General features: G+C 48.4%; 1 protein-coding gene across 2 annotated transcripts in view; it reads right to left on the reverse strand.

Annotated features, from left to right (window-relative positions):
• Window positions 1-10,644: 10,644 nt before the first annotated feature.
• usf3 (upstream transcription factor family member 3) overlaps window positions 10,645-20,017 on the reverse strand; it is a 14,976-nt gene continuing 5,603 nt past the window's right edge. The window contains exons 5-7 of one of the 2 annotated variants that reach the window (XM_012956505.3): window positions 18,933-19,015; window positions 17,961-18,057; window positions 10,645-17,180 (exon numbers count right to left, since the gene is read on the reverse strand). In XM_012956505.3, coding sequence (XP_012811959.1) covers window positions 10,930-17,180; window positions 17,961-18,057; window positions 18,933-19,015 — 6,431 coding nt within the window. In that variant the 3' untranslated portion in view covers window positions 10,645-10,929. 2 annotated transcript variants of the gene reach the window in all.

The raw sequence follows: 20,017 nt of genomic DNA on the forward strand, positions 1-20,017 counted from the left end.
GAATCAGGCCCTGATTTGCTGAATCCACTTCCATATCTGCTCTTCTACTGGGATTTGGTTTCTTTTTAAATTTTGAAATCCAGATTTCTCCTGTGTCCTGGGTGCCACGGGTGAAATGCGTCGCCCTGCGTGGAGCGCGGCTGCTCGTTATGTTGTGACTCCGCTGAGTTTGGTGTGAACTTTCCACCGTAAGTGTCTGTGCTCGTGGCTTCAAAGTACAGTGGCCTTAGGGCCGAACCTCGTGCTGCTTGTGTCCTTCCTGCCTTTGTGGCCGAGACGCGGGAAGATTTTAATGCATTTCTTCACTTGCATCTACACGTCTTTCCATGAAATTTGGGGCCATGTTATGGAGTTTTACACAAGGGGGTGTCCTTTTGAAGGGCTACAGTCATTACCCGACTTATTAACAATGTAAAAGCACATCAGAAGTTTGCCTTGTCCATAAATGTGCCAAAAATATGCTTAACCAATCACTGCTGACTTTTATAGAAATACGTCCCCCCTCAGGCTGACTGGTCTGTTCCATGTGGAGCTTAAGGTGAAGTCTATTGTTTCTCTGGCATTTCCTTAGTTGCCTGCTCCCGTTGACGTGGCTAATTAGACAGACTTTACCGCATTTATATGGCTAAGGGGGTCGTTGAATTAATTTTATTCAAAGGGTTATTTTATTTTTCTCAAAATATTGGTTTTCCCCAAATCCATAGATTTTCTCATCCAGCCAAACACTCAACATTTGGGTGGAGCCTTCATTTGCAATCTGAACAAAATCTAGAACAAATTTGTACAGGTATGGATCCCTTATCCAGAAACCCATTATCCAGAAAGCTCTGAATTACCGAATGCCCATCTCTCATAGACTCCATCAAATAATCAAATAATTCAGAATTTTAAAACTGATTTCCTTTTTCTCTGTAGTAATAAGACAGTACCTTGTTATTGATCCCAACTAAGATATAATTACCCCTTATTGGGGCAGAACAGCCCTATTGGGTTTATTTCATGGTTAAATGATTCCCTTTTCTCTGTAATAATAAAACAGTACCTGTACTTGATCCCAACTAAGATATAATTACCCCTTATTGGGGCAGAACAGCCCTATTGGGTTTATTTCATGGTTAAATGATTCCCTTTTCTCTGTAATAATAAAACAGTACCTGTACTTGATCCCAACTAAGATATAATTACCCCTTATTGGGGGCAGAACAGCCCTATTGGGTTTATTTAATGGTTAAATGATTCCCTTTTCTCTGTAATAATAAAACAGTACCTGTACTTGATCCCAACTAAGATATAATTACCCCTTATTGGGGCAGAACAGCCCTATTGGGTTTATTTCATGGTTAAATGATTCCCTTTTCTCTGTAATAATAAAACAGTACCTGTACTTGATCCCAACTAAGATATAATTACCCCTTATTGGGGGCAGAACAGCCCTATTGGGTTTATTTAATGGTTAAATGATTCCCTTTTCTCTGTAATAATAAAACAGTACCTGTACTTGATCCCAACTAAGATATAATTACCCCTTATTGGGGGCAGAACAGCCCTATTGGGTTTATTTCATGGTTAAATGATTCCCTTTTCTCTGTAATAATAAAACAGTACCTGTACTTGATCCCAACTAAGATATAATTACCCCTTATTGGATGCAAAACAAACCTATGGGGTTTACTTAATGTTTTATTGATACTTTAGTAGACTTAAGGTACGGAGATCCAAATTATGGAAAGACCCCTTATCTGGAATACCCTTGGTCCCGAGCATTCTGGATAACAGGTCCTATACCTGTACTAAATTAATTGCCCCTTGAATCTAGCCATTTAGATGAAAGGGTTCCGATTTAATTTAAGTTGCCAGTTAGTCCCAGCGTTGAACTGAATTCTGCATTTAATGCGTGAAACGCGTTTCCCCTTCCCGCCGAGTATTTATTGTTATTTGACTTTTTAGAAAACAGAATAATCAGGGACCTTGTTTTATCGCTTTCATATAAAGTGCCGCAGTTGAACCTTTGGGCATTAGAGTTTGCTGTCCCCCAGAGCTTACAGTCTAAGTACCGGTGACTGGCGAACCCCATAAGTCACTGAGCTCATCTGCCGACACCAAACTGAAACTCTGATCAACTCATTTCTAACCAATCAGAATGGTGGTTTTCATTTAAAATTCTCTTCATTATAGAATTCTCTGAAGAATTTTTCTGACAGTGAAAGTTTTTACGACTTGGGTTTTGTACGTCAGGAAGTTCTGGTGGGATATTATATTGTTTAATTGGAAAAGAAATTAGTCGTCTCTTTAGATTTAAAGACTTTAGATTTTTATTGACTTTGGGTATCGAAACTACAGAGAATTCCCAGCCTTCGCCGCACAGGTATATACAGTATATATATATATATAGAGAGGGGTCGGCACATTGTCTGCGACAGAACCACATTTATTGTATTAAAATGACAAAACTGTAATTCTGGATCTGATCCGATGTTCGTTCTTACATCATAAAGGCGTTTGGAAATCTTTTCAAATGTGTCTTTATTGCCGACAACTTTCCAATAAATTCCTTTTGGCTCTTATCGTTTTTTTCCAACCATTTCATTGGGAAATTAAAAAGGACAATTTTTTTGACACTATTTTGACGGTCGGAATGATTTATATTTGGGGGGGATGAGTTATTTACGCTACGGGCAGATATCCATACGCACGTTGGAGTGTTTTGAAGTGGAGGTCGCCTCTCGCCAACGCGCTTCGGGCAGCGATGATCCGAGTGTCCATGTTCCACGAGCCAATAACTAAAGCTCCCCAAATTGCCCCTGCTGTCTCTCTCCTATGTAAAAGTGCCCATACTGATGTGTTAGAGCCCAAAGCTGCTCTAGTTATAGGGGTTCTGTTGGGTTTCATTCATAAGATATATCATTTAGCACATCAGGGTGCATTTACTGCTGGAGGGATATTTATTTAATAGAAATTGCTGGTTTATAATGTATTTTATGCATTTGGTTGCCCCGTGACATAGGGCAGGGTAAAGACCTTTCCTGGGGGGGGGGGGGCACTGTACCAGGGAAATAGCTGCAATTTGGAAACACTAGAGATTCCTGCCAGCCCTTGCCCCAGAGGTTGGCTGAACCTGCTTTAGATCCTAACTTAGCCCCCTGCTATTGGCCTGACTGATTGCCATGTTCTATGGCTATTGGTTGGTTGATAGACTGGGCAGGTTTGAAGGTGCCAGTGATAGTACAGCAGCAGATGAAGAAGAGTTGCAGCTCCTCCAGTTCCAGTTGTTTGGACCAATGGCACGAAGAGGAGAACAATACAGAGCGGCCATACTGTGTCTGCCCATTTGGCCAGTTGTGAGAATCTATGCAAGCCATGGTGTGATATGGGTCTGTTGAACCTTGGAGTGGCAAAATCGCGTAATGGCAGAATGGCGTAATGGCAGAATGGCGTAACATAGTGTGTGCGTTTCCACCCCAACGTTCCCTTTGCTGGGAAGTCAACTCAGAGGGAGACCCAATAGAGCCAATTGCCTTTACTGAGTAAGGAGCTCAACTGGGCAGATCCCAACTCTCTGTGTTTATTCACTAACAGTCCAGTGGTCAACACCTGCCCATAGATCTTACAGCCACGGGAGGCTCCACCATTACCTTTAGTGGCAGGAATGTTCCACTCAATGGGCCTGAACCTTCCCTTCCTCTGGGTTTGCCCATTCAGCCCAAGTCTCTGCCTCAGTATAATGGCTTTCCTACTGCTGGCGCTGGCCCGTTACTGCCGGACCTGATTTCTGGTCTGCACACTGCACTCTGCTGTCTCCCACTTATCCTGCCCAATGGCTGCCTGCCCTAACCACTGGCCTGTTTAATCCCATTATTAACCCTATGCCCAATATCCGTGACCCTGCCCTGCAGTGCCTGGCACCAACGTTGGTACAATAAGTGCCTCAATACATCTCTTTGATTGCCCCTGTGGAGGTAAATGTATAATTCTATACTTGCTATAAAGGGATGGCTGAATATGACTTCCAGCCATGGAGAAGCCTCCATTGTTCATGGATATTGACCCCTTCTCTCCGTATCACTATAACAGCCTTCCTTTAGGGTCACAGTCCCCTTTTTTTACTTACAAGCATATGAAACAGAGAGGGGGGGATTGATCAATGCACATTCCCCGGCCCCTGTTTCATAAGCAGTTTAGTATCTGTGCCAGTGCATACATTCTCGAAAAAACAAGGGTTTTCAGTTACAAAATTATCAAAAAATTGGTAAGTACCATACTGTGTCTAGGTCAGTGGTTCCCAACCTCCCTAATGCCGCGACCCTTTAATACAGTTCCTCATGTTGTGGTGACCCCCAACCATAAAATTATTCCTAAGCCCATCGGAAATATGTGTTTTCCGATGGTCTTAGGTGCCCCCCTGCGAAAGGGTTGTTCCACCCCCAAAGGGTCCCCGACCCACAGGTTGAGAACCACTGCTCTAGGTAAACCCCATACGGTGGTCCAACTTATTTACCTTGGGTCATATTTTTCAAGACACTTCCCTGTATCGTAGCATTTCTTGGGATAAGCGTCTCCTACCCGGGGCATCGGCTCCAGTCACAGAGCTCCCCCCCCCACTACCCGGGGCATCGGCTCCAGTCACAGAGCTCCCCCCCCCCACTACCCGGGGCATCGGCTCCAGTCACAGAGCTCCCCCCCCCACTACCCGGGGCATCGGCTCCAGTCACAGAGCTCCCCCCCCCCCACTACCCGGGGCATCGGCTCCAGTCACAGAGCTCCCCCCCCCACTACCCGGGGCATCGGCTCCAGTCACAGAGCTCCCCCCCCCACTACCCGGGGCATCGGCTCCAGTCACAGAGCTCCCCCCCCCACTACCCGGGGCATCGGCTCCAGTCACAGAGCTTCCCCCCCAACCGGGGCATCGGCTCCAGTCACAGAGCTCCCCCCCCACTACCCGGGGCATCGGCTCCAGTCACAGAGCTCCCCCCCCCACTACCCGGGGCATCGGCTCCAGTCACAGAGCTTCCCCCCCCCCCTAACCGGGGCATCGGCTCCAGTCACAGAGCTTCCCCCCCCCCACTACCCGGGGCATCGGCTCCAGTCACAGAGCTCCCCCCCCCCCTAACCGGGGCATCGGCTCCAGTCACAGAGCTTCCCCCCCCATAACCGGGGCATCGGCTCCAGTCACAGAGCTTCCCCCCCCCTAACCGGGGCATCGGCTCCAGTCACAGAGCTTTCCCCCCCCTAACCGGGGCATCGGCTCCAGTCACAGAGCTTCCCCCCCCTAACCGGGGCATCGGCTCCAGTCACAGAGCTTCCCCCCCCAACCGGGGCATCGGCTCCAGTCACAGAGCTTCCCCCCCCCTAACCGGGGCATCGGCTCCAGTCACAGAGCTTCCCCCCCCAACCGGGGCATCGGCTCCAGTCACAGAGCTTCCCCCCCCCTAACCGGGGCATCGGCTCCAGTCACAGAGCTTCCCCCCCAACCGGGGCATCGGCTCCAGTCACAGAGCTTCCCCCCCCCTAACCGGGGCATCGGCTCCAGTCACAGAGCTTCCCCCCCCCCTAACCGGGGCATCGGCTCCAGTCACAGAGCTTCCCCCCCCCCACTACCCGGGGCATCGGCTCCAGTCACAGAGCTCCCCCCCCTAACCGGGGCATCGGCTCCAGTCACAGAGCTTCCCCCCCAACCGGGGCATCGGCTCCAGTCACAGAGCTTCCCCCCCAACCGGGGCATCGGCTCCAGTCACAGAGCTTCCCCCCCAACCGGGGCATCGGCTCCAGTCACAGAGCTTCCCCCCCCAACCGGGGCATCGGCTCCAGTCACAGAGCTTTCCCCCCCCCGTAACCGGGGCATCGGCTCCAGTCACAGAGCTTCCCCCCCCCAACCGGGGCATCGGCTCCAGTCACAGAGCTTCCCCCCCCCCCTAACCGGGGCATCGGCTCCAGTCACAGAGCTTCCCCCCCAACCGGGGCATCGGCTCCAGTCACAGAGCTTCCCCCCCAACCGGGGCATCGGCTCCAGTCACAGAGCTTCCCCCCCCACTACCCGGGGCATCGGCTCCAGTCACAGAGCTTTCCCCCCCCCAACCGGGGCATCGGCTCCAGTCACAGAGCTTCCCCCCCCACTACCCGGGGCATCGGCTCCAGTCACAGAGCTTTCCCCCCCCCAACCGGGGCATCGGCTCCAGTCACAGAGCTTCCCCCCCCCAACCGGGGCATCGGCTCCAGTCACAGAGCTTTCCCCCCCCCACTACCCGGGGCATCGGCTCCAAACGTTCAGATATCGGTCGTAGGTTTAAATCTAAAACTCACATTCAGCCTGAAATTGTCGGATAAAGCCCTATAAATACCCAATGGGAGAATGTTCTGAACATGAAATAGTTACAGGCACCAATGGTACCAAAGTGACTCCCATTGTAGGGCCCCGAGGGCATCGGCAGACACACAGATACACGCGCTGATTTTATCCTTATCCAATAGAAATGTTCTAAGCTGCCCGACAGACAGCCAATCACTATGCTATGAAGATTATTGGGGCAATAAATCTGAGCCCGCACACGGTCTGAAAATCATATGAAACTATGTTTTATACACTTTTATCGGTATGTGTATGGTCAGCTTTACTTTGCAGGAAGAATGGCCAAACTTCCATGGGGTTGTAGCAGCCCCACACCCATCCCTTTAATGGGGGTATTATGCCTTTATAAAGAAGGGTGTTGGTCAATGTTCCCCTTTACAAGCCACAAGGCATGGGGAGGATTAAGCCTGTAGAACTAATGCTATGGCCTTGGCAATCTCTCTCTATAAAAGCTAAAGGCACGGGGAAGCACTAAGCCCTACAACTGGAACCAATGCCCAAGTCAAGGAGAAGGCTGCCCCATTGACCAACATCCATTTGTTAAAGGCATAATACCACCATTAAAAGAGGAAAGGTACAAACTCAGTAAGCTCTATCAGAAAGTTCTATGGAAATACAGCCATAAGCACTCACAGAAACGCTGCACTGAGTCCTCTATCAAAAGAAACACAGGATTTCTTGTCTCTTTTTTTGTAAACATGATGTTCCACTGTCTGACTTTCTCTCTCAGAATATCCTTAATTCCTGTGGCCAGAGTCTGCAGAGTTCTATTATCCCTCCCCTCTCACCAGAATGCCACCAAACTCCCCTTAGGAATGTGTGATCTCAGTTATAACGGCTAGAGACTGCAGGAAGGAAGCCACTTAAAATGGCGGCTGCTAGCATTAGCAAAGGGAGAAAGCTTCTAAAGCTGTTTATTCTGCAGAAACCATTCCCATACCTGAGTAAATATAGGGTTCTAGGCGGCACTAATGTGGCAAATCTATTGGCAGTAAAATGCCAAAATGACTTTCCTTCTTTGCAGTGACGGGTTTGGGGCGCTACAACCACATGGAAGTTGGGCCATTCTTCCTGCAAAGTAACTCTCCTTTACAAGCCACAAGCGGGGAGAATGCTTGGGCAGATCAGTCTCACAGTGTATTTGTAGATTTTATTTAGCCTTGGGGTGCTCCCACAAACCCCCTTTTCACTCACTCAGCTAAAGGCAACTACCAGCGTCCAGTCGGCCTGGGTCCAATATAGTTGGGCCAAAGGTTTATAACTGTTTCAGTGCAGAATTTCTCTTCCTTCTTTGAACTCTTGGTGCTTCAGACCAATCAGACAGACACACAAAGCCAGGGACCAATCAGACAGACACACAAAGCCGGGGGACCAATCAGACAGACACACAAAGCCAGACACCAATCAGACACACACACAAAGCCGGAGACCAATCAGACAGACACACAAAGCCAGGGACCAATCAGACACACACACAAATCCAGACACCAATCAGACAGACACACAAATCCAGACACCAATCAGACACACACACAAAGCCAGACACCAATCAGACAGACACACAAAGCCAGAAACCAATCAGACAGATACACAAAGCCAGGGACCAATCAGACAGACACACAAAGCCGGAGACCAATCAGACAGACACACAAAGCCAGGGACCAATCAGACAGACACACAAAGCCGGAAACCAATCAGACAGACACACAAAGCCAGGGACCAAACAGACAGACACACAAAGCCGGGGACCAATCAGACACACACACAAAGCTGGAAACCAATCAGACAGACACACAAAGCCAGGGACCAATCAGACAGACACACAAAGCCAGAGACCAATCAGACAGACACACAAAGCCGGGGACCAATTAGACACACACACAAAGCCAGAGACAAATCAGACACACACACAAAGCCGGGCACCAATGAGACACACACACACACACACACAAAGCCAGAGACCAATCAGACACACACACACAAAGCCAGAGACCAATCAGACGAGGGCACAAAATGCGCACGGTAATTATTTTTATTAATAAAATAAGTTGAAATCTTTACAAAGAATTATTACAACCGGATAGTTACATTAAATAAGGAAAAAGCTCTGAAGATTTACTCTTATTTCAGTTACGCGGGATCTGGAGCCTTTATAAAAAGGGCGGCCGCCGACCCCCACATAAACAAACTCCTAAAGCCCTGGATTCAAACCTGAATCACAAAGCGCAGGGTAAAAAAAAAACAAAATGATGATTTTATCTTAAAGAGTAGAAAAAATATCCAACATATTTACAGAAGAACAAATCAGCGCCGTCTCCAGTTACAAGTATACAGTATTTACAGCTTCACCCCTGCCCAGACACCCCTCTACAAGTGCCCCAGGGTAGGGCAACCACTAGCCCCACAGCAGTGCTCCGGCATCTGCTTTACTGCCCCAACTCACTGAGAGTTACCCCCAAGCTCCCTATGGAGTCATTGGCTGCATATTTGTATTTCCACATGAGCGGCCATACTGTTTCCCATACTGTGCGCCCAGAGCATGCCTTCTCTGCCATATTAGTTCTACAACATTAAAGGGGATGTTCACCTTTAACTTTTAGTATGATGTAGAGCGGGCTATTCTGAGACAATTTGCAATTGGTCTTCATTTTTTATTATTGGCAGTTTTTTAATTATTTTGCTTTTTGTTCAGCAGCTCTGCAGTTGGGAGTTTTAACAGCTGGTTGCTAGGGTCCGGTTTACCTTAGTAACCAGGGAGTGGTTTAAGCAAGTGACTAATATATGAATAGGGGAGGGGTTGAATAGAAAGATAAGGAATAAAATAACAATAACAATAAAACTGGAGCCTCACAGAGCAATAGGGTTTGGCTGCCGGGGTCAGTGACCCCCATTTGGAAGCTGGAAGAAAGAAGATGGAAAATAAACTATAAAAGATAAAAGATGAAGACCAATTGAATAGTCGGCCATTCTATAACATACTAAGAGTTAACACAAAGGCCCAAGAGCAGCAATGGAACAATTTGCCCCAATGCACAGAAATAAAATGAAGGAAAAGTGATGTTCTGAGCTCAGAATAAACAAAACGCTCACGGCTGTGACAGCTGACGGAAACAAAATGGCTGCCACGGGTAAACATTGAGTGTTTAACCTTACAAACTGCTGCCCCACAGCAACATGTAACAGGCAGCGGGGGTTCCCCATGGTTTAAAGGACAGATCAACCCCAAAATACGTTTTAGCTTAATAAAAAAACATAATTCTAAGCAACTTTCCAATATGAATGTATTGAACAATTTTCAGTGCTTTTAAAGTTCTGTGTAAATGTAATTACTACTGAAAGCAGCATTTGCTGAACTCCTGGTTGTTACTGTTTAAACAATGTTGCAAAGCTCGGTCTCCTCCAGCGAGTCAGGTCTGTCAGGCTGCTGCCCTGTGTTACACTGTTTCAGGGCTCGGTCTCCCCCAGCGAGTCAGGTCTGTCAGGCTGCTGCCCTGTGTTACACTGTTTCAGGGCTCGGTCTCCCCCAGCGAGTCAGGTCTGTCAGGCTGCTGCCCTGTGTTACACTGTTTCAGGGGTCGGTCTCCCCCAGCGAGTCAGGTCTGTCAGGCTGCTGCCTTGTGTTACAGTGTTTCAGGGGTCAGTCTCCCCCAGCGAGTCAGGTCTGTCAGGCTGCTGCCCTGTGTTACACTGTTTCAGGGGTCAGTCTCCCCCAGCGAGTCAGGTCTGTCAGGCTGCTCCTTGTGTTACACTGTTTCAGGGCTCGGTCTCCCCCAGCGAGTCAGGTCTGTCAGGCTGCTGCCCTGTGTTACACTGTTTCAGGGGTCGGTCTCCCCCAGTGAGTCAGGTCTGTCAGGCTGCTGCCTTGTGTTACACTGTTTCAGGGGTCGGTCTCCCCCAGCGAGTCAGGTCTGTCAGGCTGCTGCCTTGTGTTACAGTGTTTCAGGGGTCAGTCTCCCCCAGCGAGTCAGGTCTGTCAGGCTGCTGCCTTGTGTTACACTGTTTCAGGGGTCAGTCTCCCCCAGCGAGTCAGGTCTGTCAGGCTGCTGCCTTGTGTTACACTGTTTCAGGGGTCAGTCTCCCCCAGTGAGTCAGGTCTGTCAGGCTGCTGCCTTGTGTTACACTGTTTCAGGGGTCGGTCTCCCCCAGCGAGTCAGGTCTGTCAGGCTGCTGCCTTGTGTTACACTGTTTCAGGGGTCAGTCTCCCCCAGCGAGTCAGGTCTGTCAGGCTGCTGCCTTGTGTTACACTGTTTCAGGGGTCAGTCTCCCCCAGTGAGTCAGGTCTGTCAGGCTGCTGCCTTGTGTTACACTGTTTCAGGGGTCGGTCTCCCCCAGCGAGTCAGGTCTGTCAGGCTGCTGCCTTGTGTTACAGTGTTTCAGTCAGAGCCCACAGGGCAGGGAATAGGAAGGGACAGACGCTGCTTCTAATAATTATATATACAAATAACTCAAACACCATTACAAATGTATAACGAATGTATATTGCAAAGTTGCTTAGAATTAGGTTTTCTTTTAAATGATATTCTGGGTTGACTTGTCCTTTAAACTGTAGCTAAACACTCCCCCTGACAATAACCCATGGAAGGTTCTTACACGGCCGAGCTGGAATCATGGCCCAAGATATGGCTTATGTTGTGTGCGGGTCGGTTCTGCTTCGAAGAGTCTGATCCAGACGAGTGGGAAATGGAGAGCAGAGGGGACATGGCGGATCCGTCGGTGGGAAGCGCAGTAGCAATTTCGGGGAATAGGGAGGTTAAGTTGAAGTTGGACAGATGGGAGGGGTTGGCCATATGCATGGGGGGCATGTCTGGGAGGAGAGGGAAGGTGGTCTGAGAGAAGCCCACGGGCCGCGGGGGGGATAAAATGGTCCCAAACCTGTTGTTCAAACCAGCGCTGTTGGGTTTTTCCGTGCTGGGGTTCGGAAACATCTGATTGGGGAAATAGGGGATAGTAATGTCATTGGACAAGCTCGGATGAGCAGGGGAGTATGGGGGATAAAAAGATGGCAGTGTATTCTGGGGATCAACTGGGATAAGGGCAGGGGTGCGGGTAGCGGCAGCCTGGGTAACCGGCGGGATGAATGAGGCATTTGCATTGATTGGGGGGTTCATCGTCCCCTCGGGAATAAACGGGAAGCCAAAGTTTTGAGTCAGACTGTGCTGGTCACCGGAATTGTCACCGGAAACCTGCCCGTTGTCTGGCATGAAGCGGACAATACCCGGCCTTTTATCATTCACCGTCTGCTGGCGCCCCAGTATCATGCTACTGGGACCAGTTAGGGGAAGGTGGGGCAGGGCCGGCTCAAACATGTTGCTGTGCCTTTGGTTGGCCAGACGGTTCCTTTCCGGCTGACGGCTCTTGGAGTCGCCGTCGTCCTGCAGCAAATGTCGGGAGCGCTGAGTTACGGGGGGATTGGGCAGCCTCACATTTTGGTTGTTATGGGAAACGGATTGCTGGGGAAGAGTCGGATGGACCACCCCGTGCATGTTAATGGAAACCTGAATGTTTAAATGGTTTTTTGCACCTTGCGTCTCGTTAGGACGCATCGACTTCTGCATCGAAGCATTGGGGCTGCTGCTGCGACCCGGAATTTCCACAGAGGAGGTAGAACCGGAGAAGGGAATACTCAAAGAATGGCTCCTTGAAGTCACTTGGGCAATGGCCAAGTCGCAGCTTTCCCTATTCTGTCCGTCGCCGTCTCTTCGGAGATGAACGGCATCGCGGGCCGCAGGGCAGCCGTACTCGACGGCAGAGACCGCGTTATACTGGGCGTTTCTCTGATTGCTGGAAATCAGCCTCTGGCCCACGCCGACCTGCTCTCCGATATGTGGTGTCAGTAAACTCTGCATGAAGCTCTGGTGGCAGGAATTGTCATTATCGCGGATGGGCAGAGCGTTGGAGAGGGATACTTCCGGCCCAGGCTGGTATGAAAGATGTTTTTGTTGATCCATGGACAAATTTGGGTTCTGGGTAATCCTATAGGCTTGGGCCTGCATGCCCCTCATGGAGGGGACGGTGTTTACATCATTAGGTCTCGAAGTCTGAGTATCAAAGCTTCCCCGTTGCTGCTGACTAGACCCACCCGCCTTAAAAGACTGGCAATCGGGGAGCCGTTGGGCATCGGCATTAATGGGGTGCTCAATGGATAACTGCCCCTGAACGTTATGAACTGCCAGGCCTTTATTTCTAGAGATATCCAGATACTTTCTCATTTCGTGTTGTTCCGAGACTCTGGAGGCCTGAGCGGATATTCCCATTCGTTGGTCAGAATTGGAAGTGCTCTTGCCTATTAGGGCCTCGGCGGAATAACTAGAGACTCTGTTCCTTTCTTGCCGGTGCGGGGTGCAAGCCATGTTTGTTGGTCTGGAGATGATGCTCGGCTGGGAAACCAACTGCTGCTCTAAACTCCTCGAGGTCATCAGCCTCTGAACTTGGCTGTGGCTGGGTAAGTGCTCTGAAGACACGGGTGGCCCTTGGGTTCTGCTGCCAACATCTTGCGGATGCTGGTGGAGTATATCCTGGGACACGTGGCTCTGTGGGTGCGTTCCGCGGTGGCTCCGGTTGGCTGTGGCATTCTCGCACGTTTTGTCTGCCTGGGAAGGTCCAAAGTGAGACTGCATTTGCTGCTGGATCTGCTGGTGATGAGAGTGTGTCTGGGCTCCTTTTGGGTGGTTCTGGGACATGCGTGTAGCTTGGCTGCTCTGTATGGAAGCCTGCTTCTTCTGCATCTGTACATCCTGCTGGATAAGCCGCTGCTGCACACTGCGAGACTGGGAATGTACAGCACTCTCTGCATGAGCAACATGGTGCTGCTGCTGCTGATATAAGTGATGTTGCTCCCTTAAGTGGTTGGCTTGTTGCTGTTGTTGTTGCTGCTTCAAGTATGGGACACTACTGTGGTGCAGAGATCCCTGATGATTTGGAGGAGGGTGCTGCTGTATTAAGTGCTGACTCACCATCTGCCCCTGCTGATGCTCCGAAACCGAGGCCTGAGAACTGCAACGGAGCTCCGACTGCCTAATAAAACTATTACTGGAAGGGAATAAGGTGCCGAGACCGTCTTCATGCACCGCATTAACGCCAGGCACAGAGGAAGACGTATTGGAAGGCACGTGGCTGACCAGGATTTCATTTTGCTCCCCAAGACCATCTGGGGGCTGGATCCTTTCGAGTCTCAGCGGGGCCTGGCACTGCTTTTGCCTCTTGGCGGTTGAAAGGAGGCCGTCTTCATGGGCCGAGCGCTTGTTAGAATCCTTCCGGTGCTCATCGCTTTGCTTTAACAGAGACTCGGTTGTGTGGGTCACTTGCATGATGGTGGTCTTCATAGAGTGCAGCTGCCCCTGAGAATATTCCGGTAAAGCGGCGGCGGATCTGTGTGCCTGGCTTTCATAGCTGCCAGAGGGCAGGAGCAGTTTAGAGGACGTCGGCAAGGTGACTTGCTCCGATGTCCGAGATGCATTTGCAAAGTTAACAATGGAATGGGTTGTGCCGCCATGTTGGATCAAGTTATTGATGCTTAAGCTGGTTCCATTTTGAGACTGAGATGATGGAATTTGCAGATTTGTTGTGTTGATTCCCATGGGGCAGTTATTTTTTTCCTCCATCCGGTCAGACGCTGGCACGGGATTGGCGTTGAGAGCCGTAAAGGAAGTGGATTTTGCAGGCAACTGGACGAAGCTCTCTTTATCGGCCTGAGCTTTATACTGATTCCTACAATCAGCTGCCAGCAGTGCCGCATTGGCATTACTAGGAACCGGGCCGGGGGTTTCGGGCTGCAATCTGGGTCTTCCCTTTGCAAGGTTTTCTTGCTCAAAAATGGCCCTTGCAGCGACAGCAACGATATCACTTTGTTCGGCAAATGGACAGCCGGTAAATTCCGGGGCTGGGGGAGCGTTAGTGGTCACGTCTTCCCTATTTGTATTTGGCAACATGGAGGCAACGGAAAAATTGCGGCTGCTACTAGAGCTGGTAGACATGGGGGAGTCTGTTTGCCTGCTGGTAACCACAGAACTACAGACTCCCATCTCCTGCTCAGCGGTATTGGACTGGTGCTGGGAAACAGAACCCGCTGCCATCGGAAGCACGGATACATCCTGCTTTACTTGTTCGACAGATTCCTTGGACTTATCTTTTCTGTAGATCAGTTCATCTCCGACCATCTCTTTTGTGGATTCCGCTACAGAGAGAGATTTCCCTTTTGGATCATCTGACAAAATCTGTGCTTCTAGCAAATCGGTTGCAGTTAAAGCGGCAGAGTTCATTTCACTAACACAACAATCAGAGGAGGTGAAGACTTGGGTTGGCCTATCTGTGGATTCCCCTGCCTGAGTGGTACATTCCCTAACGGACGTATCGTGCATGGGTTGCGGACATACAGGCTCTGGGGGGATATTGGTTACAGCAAGAGATTTAAGCGATTCCGATGAGGCGGAGCCTGGTATCCGAGTTATACAAGTGTCTGTGGTAGAACTGCCGTCTCTGGTGGATGAAAATCCTGAGGAATACTGTTCTCTGGATTCGGGGAGCAGCCTTTCTTCCACACCGCTATTTAATACAGCCAGGGTGCTGATTTCCTGGGTGCTATCAGTACTATTAGCTTTGGGTAAATGAATGTCAGAGACGTTTGTGTTTTCTGGGGCAGAAGTCACCACGTACACGTTATCTTGGCGTTTCTGAACCTCTCCACTAGAGGGCAGCGGTGCACTCTCTATACACGAGGACTCCGGCTTATCGGATTTAGTAAAGGGAATATCCTCTTTTCTAGAAGAAGCCGATTTCTTAGCATTTGCCTTTTTTATTGGTTTCTTGGCTTTTGCACTTGGTGATCCGCCCACAGGTTTTGCACTTGCAGTTTTTGTCGGGGCTGAGGTAATCGACGGACTTTCAGTAGTGGTTGAAGCTCCGCTGGTAGAGACACAACTTAAGGGGATACTGGTGGATGGTAAAGAAGCTGCAGAAGGGTTAACAGTGAACTGTAAGCAACTTTGTCCGGCTATTTGGGAGATACTCTGGCTGAGGTTGGCCAAAGCACCGAAGGTATTCAAGGCAACATTAGTGTTGGGGTCTTCACTGGTGGTGGGCTGGATAATCTGCATGTGTGTCTGACTGGAGGTGCCAGCGGAAGGAGTCACCGGCTGCAATGCAAACAACTGTCCATTTAGAGAAATCGTTGGAGGCTGCTGGTTGGAGCTCGCTGTGGAAGTAGGCACAGACTGGGTGGTGGAAGGTGTTACTAAAGTGGTGGGTCTCGGCAGTATATGGACAAGATGTTTGCCACCAAAAGTCTGTGGTGGAGCCGAGCTTTGCACAGTGTTTGAAGGGCAGGCAACAGAGCTGGCTGGATTAAGGGGTACGACAACAGGGGGTGTAGGCTGAGTTGGCATTAAAGGAAGTGGATTTTGATTGGGAGCTGCTTGGATTATTACGATTTGTTGGCCAATTGTGGGCTTGGGCACCTCTGCCCGGATAACAGGGGTACAAGGAGCTGGTGCTGGGGGCTGGAGAAATATAATATTCTGATTGGCTGGAGCAGGGTTGACAGCTGGTGCGACTGGCTGAGCCACTTGTATTACCTGTACTGGCTGATTAAGAGGAAGAATATTGGTTGCAGACTGAGGCTGGGATATCAGCGACTGAACCTGTACCGGTTGGCAAGATGACATTTTAACCACTACTTGTTCAACTGGTTTGCCAGCGTCCGATGCGAAACTGTTCAGGTTTACACAAGGTGTTGGTTCTTTGGGGCACAGCCGCTGCTCAGTTACTAGCATGGGAACAACACCAGGGGGCGCTTGGCTTAATGGCTGTATGGTGCTACCTGCTACTTGTAAAGTTGTCCATGTGGTTTGCGTGTTACCATCCGAGGGAACCCGCGCCAAACTGCCCACGGATTTCAATTCCCGAGACGGTAAAGCACTGAGAGACCAGCTGCTTTCCAGCGGTGCCGAACTGTTACCAAGAGTGGACCCCCCTGCTATATCCGCAGGAGTAGCGAGAACCTCTCTGGAAGAGTTTGCCACCTGAAGGCTGGAGTCCGTACTGACAGTAGGAAAGATCTCCTGGATGACATCCTTCACCGCGCAGCCGGCAGCTCCCAATAACTGCCCCTGGAGCAAACTGGGGCATTCTTGTAAACTTATTCCGGACACACTGACTAATGGCACTTCAGGAACAAATGAAGACAAGCTGGATGGGAGGCTGGAAGAGATGGATGAGGGAACTTTCGGCAGACTCTCCTGATGGGTCGCATTCTCGCTACCTTGCACTCTGTTCTGTCCATGCAGAGATGTCTGGCCGGAAGAACATGGTATCTGGCTTGCCGCACTGTCTAATAGAGGATGAGGAGCAGAACTAATGGGGACAAGAACTGACCTCTCAGAAGTAGTGATACCAACAGTGATTGGGGCTGAACTGGTTAAAGGAAGACACAGAGAAGCCTGCTGATTGGATGAAGTTATAGATGTAGCGCTTTGTTGCCATGCTTTCCCTTCCAAAAGAGACACCCCCGATATGGTGATAGGCGTCACTATATTACAGGTCCTCTGCACCGGGACGACATTGGCCGTTTGCTTCTGTAAGTTGTTCCCCGCGTTGAATGAAATTCCATGCGCTGCCGCCGGCGAGTTGTTAGAACCCTGCTGGTTTCCACCGAGGCACAAGGGCTTCTGCGCCTGCTCCGCCGGGACAACCACGGAAGCTTTGGGGTTCTTATTGTTTCCCTTCCAATGCAGGGTGGGGTCGTCGTACAGGCATATGTCGTTGCTTTTCAGAAGTTCGATGTAACGAGCGTTCTCCTTCTGGATTTCAGCCAGATCCTTCCTGAGCCTTTTGATTTCAATCGCTGGAAAACAAGAAGAAAAACACTGAAAAAAGATGTACAGAGAGGGTGTTGCTCGCTGTGCATAATGAATATATATATATATATATATATACACACACACACACACAAGAACAAACAGAGCACACCCAATAGAAAATCAAAACCCCTGGGTGCTGGCAAAAATGATAATAATAAAGAAGCAGAGAGCCGCACACACAGGGACTTTGCAAAAAATAAGATATTTGTTGAAAAAGATCCGACGTTTCGAGCACTAACGGTGCTCTTACTCAGGGACAAACCTCGGCCGATATATATATATATATATATATATTTCTATAGTATAAAAAAGACCAGCAACTCCGGGATTTCTTGCGAAAAATCAAAACATATATTCAAAGTAGCATAAACAGCTGTTTTCACAAGAAATCCCGGAGTTGCTGGTCTGTTTTATACTATTGGAACCCTTTACTGAGTACCCGAGGTATTTTATGTAGCGGTGTGCCATCCTTTGCGTATATATATATTTCTATATATATTTCTATCTAACAAACATACATCGGGGCTGTTCAAGTTGAATCCGTAGGAAACCTCTTTTTAGGGGATTATAACACTACAGGAGGGTTAAGGGAAGGAATAAGGGAGACTGAAGCCAGATGCCTGAAACACTGGCAGCTTACACAAGGCTTACACTAAGCTAAGTGGCACCTTCACAGAACCCAAGGAGAGGAGAAGTAACTCAATTATCTCTTGATATTTCCATTACAAAATAGAGAAAAATGAATGTATATGTAGTTCACTTACATTGCTCTTTGTCCCCTCCGTTCAGCAAGAGCTCATCATTTTGCCTCTTCAGTTCCGTGATGTACTTATAGGCCTGCTCCAAGATCATATTCTTACTCTGAAGGGAGCAAACAGAGAATCAGGGGCAGTTCTACTGAGGCCAAATGTGCCCATTCTCCTGTGGCAAATGGGAAGGTACAACATTAACAACATAAAATTCCCTACCCCTAGTCCTCAACTCTCTCTACTATGCCTACCCTGCCTGCCCTTACCTCCCCCCTCCCTATAATACCTATCCCCCTTAACCCCTGTATGTTAATGGATGTGTAGGGAAGATTCCACGGAATACGCACAAAATGGAAAATGAACACATACGGTGAATGCAATATTACGAAATATTGACGTCAATCTAGTATAAGTGGAAATGTACAATTAACCATCTTTTCCTTTCTGCATATGTTTATAAAATGAAAAATTCTCAATAAAAAACTATTGAAACAAAACAAAAAAAAAACAGATCTTTAATTCTGCAGGGAAATGAAGAGAATGATTACAGCCTAAGCACATAAAGATAATGATGATGATAACAAAGTGGCAATGCCTGGGCACACATACCCATTGGCACTTATACACAGGATGGTGAATACACTAAGGATCAGGATATTAAAGGGGAAGTTTACCTGCTGAATGAGCAGGAGTTGTGCTCACTAGTTGTGCTCACTAGTTGTGCTCACTAGTTGTGCTCACTAGTTGTGCTCACTAGTTGTGCTCACTAGTTGTGCTCACTAGTTGTGCTCCTCTCATTATATACCGACACTCATACTGTGCAATACGTTGACTAAAATTCTCCAAAAATGACAGAAAACCACACATATTGAAGCCAAACCGGCGGAATGGTCCTGACACTTGCACCCGGGAGACAGAACCAGCACCAGCCGACAGAATCCACAAAACCCAGTAGCTGCGAGTATCAAACGGAACAATAAAAGGTACCTGCTTCAGGGCTGGGGAACAGGGAATGAGGTCTCCGATGCGATTTATCCCAGAGTTTATTTTCTTCTTCCGGTGCCGTTCCACTAAAGCACAAACACACGTTAGGGTAATGAATGGCACAGCTACTGCAGCACATCACTTCCAACTAAGGGACCATTTGTGCAGGCAATTCCCATCTGCCAACCCCGCCTGAGACATGTCCCTCCCACTATCACTTACTGTACAACGGGGGGGGGAAGCACAACAATCCCTGCTGCCCAGTTACCCCAAGAAACCCAAGGGGAGCTGCCCTCCAGCATGTAAAACACATAGAATTAGCACCTGATAATCTGTAAAATGTATACATGGGATTTGTGTATGGGACCCGTTATCCAGAAAGTTCTGAAATTACAGAAGGCCATGTCCCATAGATTCCATTTTAATTAAATCCCATTTTCAAAAATGGATTCCCTTTTCTCTGTAATAATAAAACAGTACCTGTACTTGATCCCAACTAAGATATAATTACCCCTTATTGGGGGCAGAACAGCCCTATTGGGTTTATTTAATGGTTAAATGATTCCCTTTTCTCTGTAATAATAAAACAGTACCTGTACTTGATCCCAACTAAGATATAATTACCCCTTATTGGGGGCAGAACAGCCCTATTGGGTTTATTTAATGGTTAAATGATTCCCTTTTCTTTGTAATAATAAAACAGTACCTGTACTTGATCCCAACTAAGATATAATTACCCCTTATTGGGGCAGAAGAGCCCTATTGGGTTTATTTAATGGTTAAATGATTCCCTTTTCTCTGTAATAATAAAACAGTACCTGTACTTGATCCCAACTAAGATATAATTACCCCTTATTGGGGGCAGAACAGCCCTATTGGGTTTATTTCATGGTTAAATGATTCCCTTTTCTCTGTAATAATAAAACAGTACCTGTACTTGATCCCAACTAAGATATAATTACCCCTTATTGGGGGCAGAACAGCCCTATTGGGTTTATTTAATGGTTAAATGATTCCCTTTTCTTTGTAATAATAAAACAGTACCTGTACTTGATCCCAACTAAGATATAATTACCCCTTATTGGGGC

Source organism: Xenopus tropicalis, chromosome 2 (genome assembly GCF_000004195.4).
Source record: "Xenopus tropicalis strain Nigerian chromosome 2, UCB_Xtro_10.0, whole genome shotgun sequence".
Taxonomy (NCBI): domain Eukaryota; kingdom Metazoa; phylum Chordata; class Amphibia; order Anura; family Pipidae; genus Xenopus; species Xenopus tropicalis.